This window comes from Trichosurus vulpecula, chromosome 5 (assembly GCF_011100635.1).
Source record: "Trichosurus vulpecula isolate mTriVul1 chromosome 5, mTriVul1.pri, whole genome shotgun sequence".
NCBI lineage: Eukaryota > Metazoa > Chordata > Mammalia > Diprotodontia > Phalangeridae > Trichosurus > Trichosurus vulpecula.
Window position 1 is genome coordinate 257,482,514 of NC_050577.1, and position 1,774 is coordinate 257,484,287.

A 1,774-nucleotide genomic window follows, 5' to 3' on the forward strand; every position below is an offset into this window, starting at 1 on the left:
AATGAAGGCCGACTGACCTGAACCCCCTCCACAAAATGGAGGTCCCACAAGGAATTAACTGATTGCCTGGCAGGGGGATATTCCAGGTTGAGAAGGTGGCAGGGGTGGCTGGAGGCTCTAGGGAGAGGACAACCCAGACTCCAAGAGAAGTTCTAGGTTAATACACCCGCAGAGGCATCCTATTGACATCCAAAAAGTCAGGAGTAGAACCAGGAGAAGAAATGAAATTAATTATGCCAGAAAGAGAGAGAGAGAGAGAGAGAGAGAGAAATTAGAAAGAGAAAGGTTAGAAAGAGAAAGGTATCTATGGAGTTAAAAACAACAACAACAGTGGTTCATTAAGAGATTTCTTCTTAAAAGGACACAAAGGAACAAGGAAGAATGTGGAACTTTAGGCGAAGTAGTGGTGGAGGAATAGGCCAGAAACACCATGGATGATACCTTTGGTGACATTCTTTATGGCATTCATTTATGACATTCTTTATGCCACTTCTGAATAACTATTCAGTCATTCTATGTTTTAACATATTCACACCTATCATGAGTTCTCCATTGTCCTTTGGTTAATCTTCAACACTACTTGCTAAGAAAATGTAGCATTCCATGACTCAGACCCTTATTTCACCAGAAGGATATTAGGATTATTTAAAATATGGGCAAAGGCCCTTTCCCTGCGGCGAGACACCCAGTCCCTGCTGGCGCCGACGCCATGGGCCCTCGTCCCGCCCGCTGTTATAGGTACTGTAAAAATAAGCCGTACCCAAAGTCCCGTTTCTGCAGGGGAGTTCCTGATGCCAAGATACGAATCTTTGATCTTGGTAGAAAGAAAGCAAAAGTGGATGAATTTCCACTGTGCGGTCACATGGTGTCAGATGAATATGAACAGCTGTCATCAGAAGCCTTAGAGGCCGCTCGGATCTGTGCCAACAAGTACATGGTGAAGAGTTGTGGCAAGGATGGCTTTCATATTCGTGTGCGGCTACATCCATTTCATGTCATCCGCATCAATAAGATGTTGTCATGTGCTGGGGCTGATAGGCTCCAGACTGGCATGCGGGGAGCTTTTGGGAAGCCCCAGGGCACTGTAGCCCGTGTGCACATTGGCCAAGTTATCATGTCGATTCGAACCAAGGTTCAGAATAAAGAACATGTGATTGAAGTTTTGCGGAGAGCCAAGTTCAAGTTCCCTGGCCGCCAGAAGATCCACATCTCCAAGAAATGGGGTTTCACCAAGTTCAATGCTGATGAATTTGAGGATATGATAACTGAGAAGCAACTCATTCCTGATGGCTGTGGGGTTAAGTACATCCCCAGCCGGGGCCCCTTGGATAAATGGCGGGCACTCCACTCCTGAGGGGTGTGTCCTCTGATGTCTACCTTTCCACAGGCATAAATAAACTAGATACTGCTAAAAAAAAAAAATATGGGCAAAGCTTGAGGGAGAAGCTTGGGGTCATTAAAACCACTGGACAGTTTCCTAAAGGTCATCTTCTAATTCAGTTCTAGGACTGGCTTATTTGAATTATCTGTCTCATAGATAATTCTAAAACTTCCATCATCATTAGTTTTCGCCTACTCCCCTTCAAATATTTATTAGTGTTGCTAATTAACAGTAAAATGCCAAATTTTTAACTTCATCTTTTTTCCCTTCATTCTCTTTCTACTTCCCATCTCGCAGGAGATTACTTAACAATTCCACAGACAAAACGGAAAAGGAAGATTTTTTTGAGAACCAAAGAGACATGAATAATCCACAAACTAGATAATTAGCTCT

The 1,774-nt window shown here is 43.5% G+C and overlaps 1 protein-coding gene across 1 annotated transcript; it reads left to right on the top strand.

Moving 5' to 3' along the window:
- The first annotated feature begins 709 nt into the window (after window positions 1–709).
- LOC118850740 (60S ribosomal protein L10-like) lies at window positions 710–1,422 on the top strand. Its single transcript, XM_036760360.1, has one exon. The coding sequence runs from the start codon at window positions 710–712 to the stop codon at window positions 1,352–1,354; it is 645 nt and encodes a 214-aa protein (XP_036616255.1). The 3' UTR covers window positions 1,355–1,422.
- The last annotated feature ends 352 nt before the right edge of the window (window positions 1,423–1,774 follow it).

Bases quoted from the DNA above. Each gene is read 5' to 3' on its own strand.
- LOC118850740 (XM_036760360.1), top strand. From the start codon at position 710: ATGGGCCCTCGTCCCGCCCGCTGTTATAGGTACTGTAAAAATAAGCCG.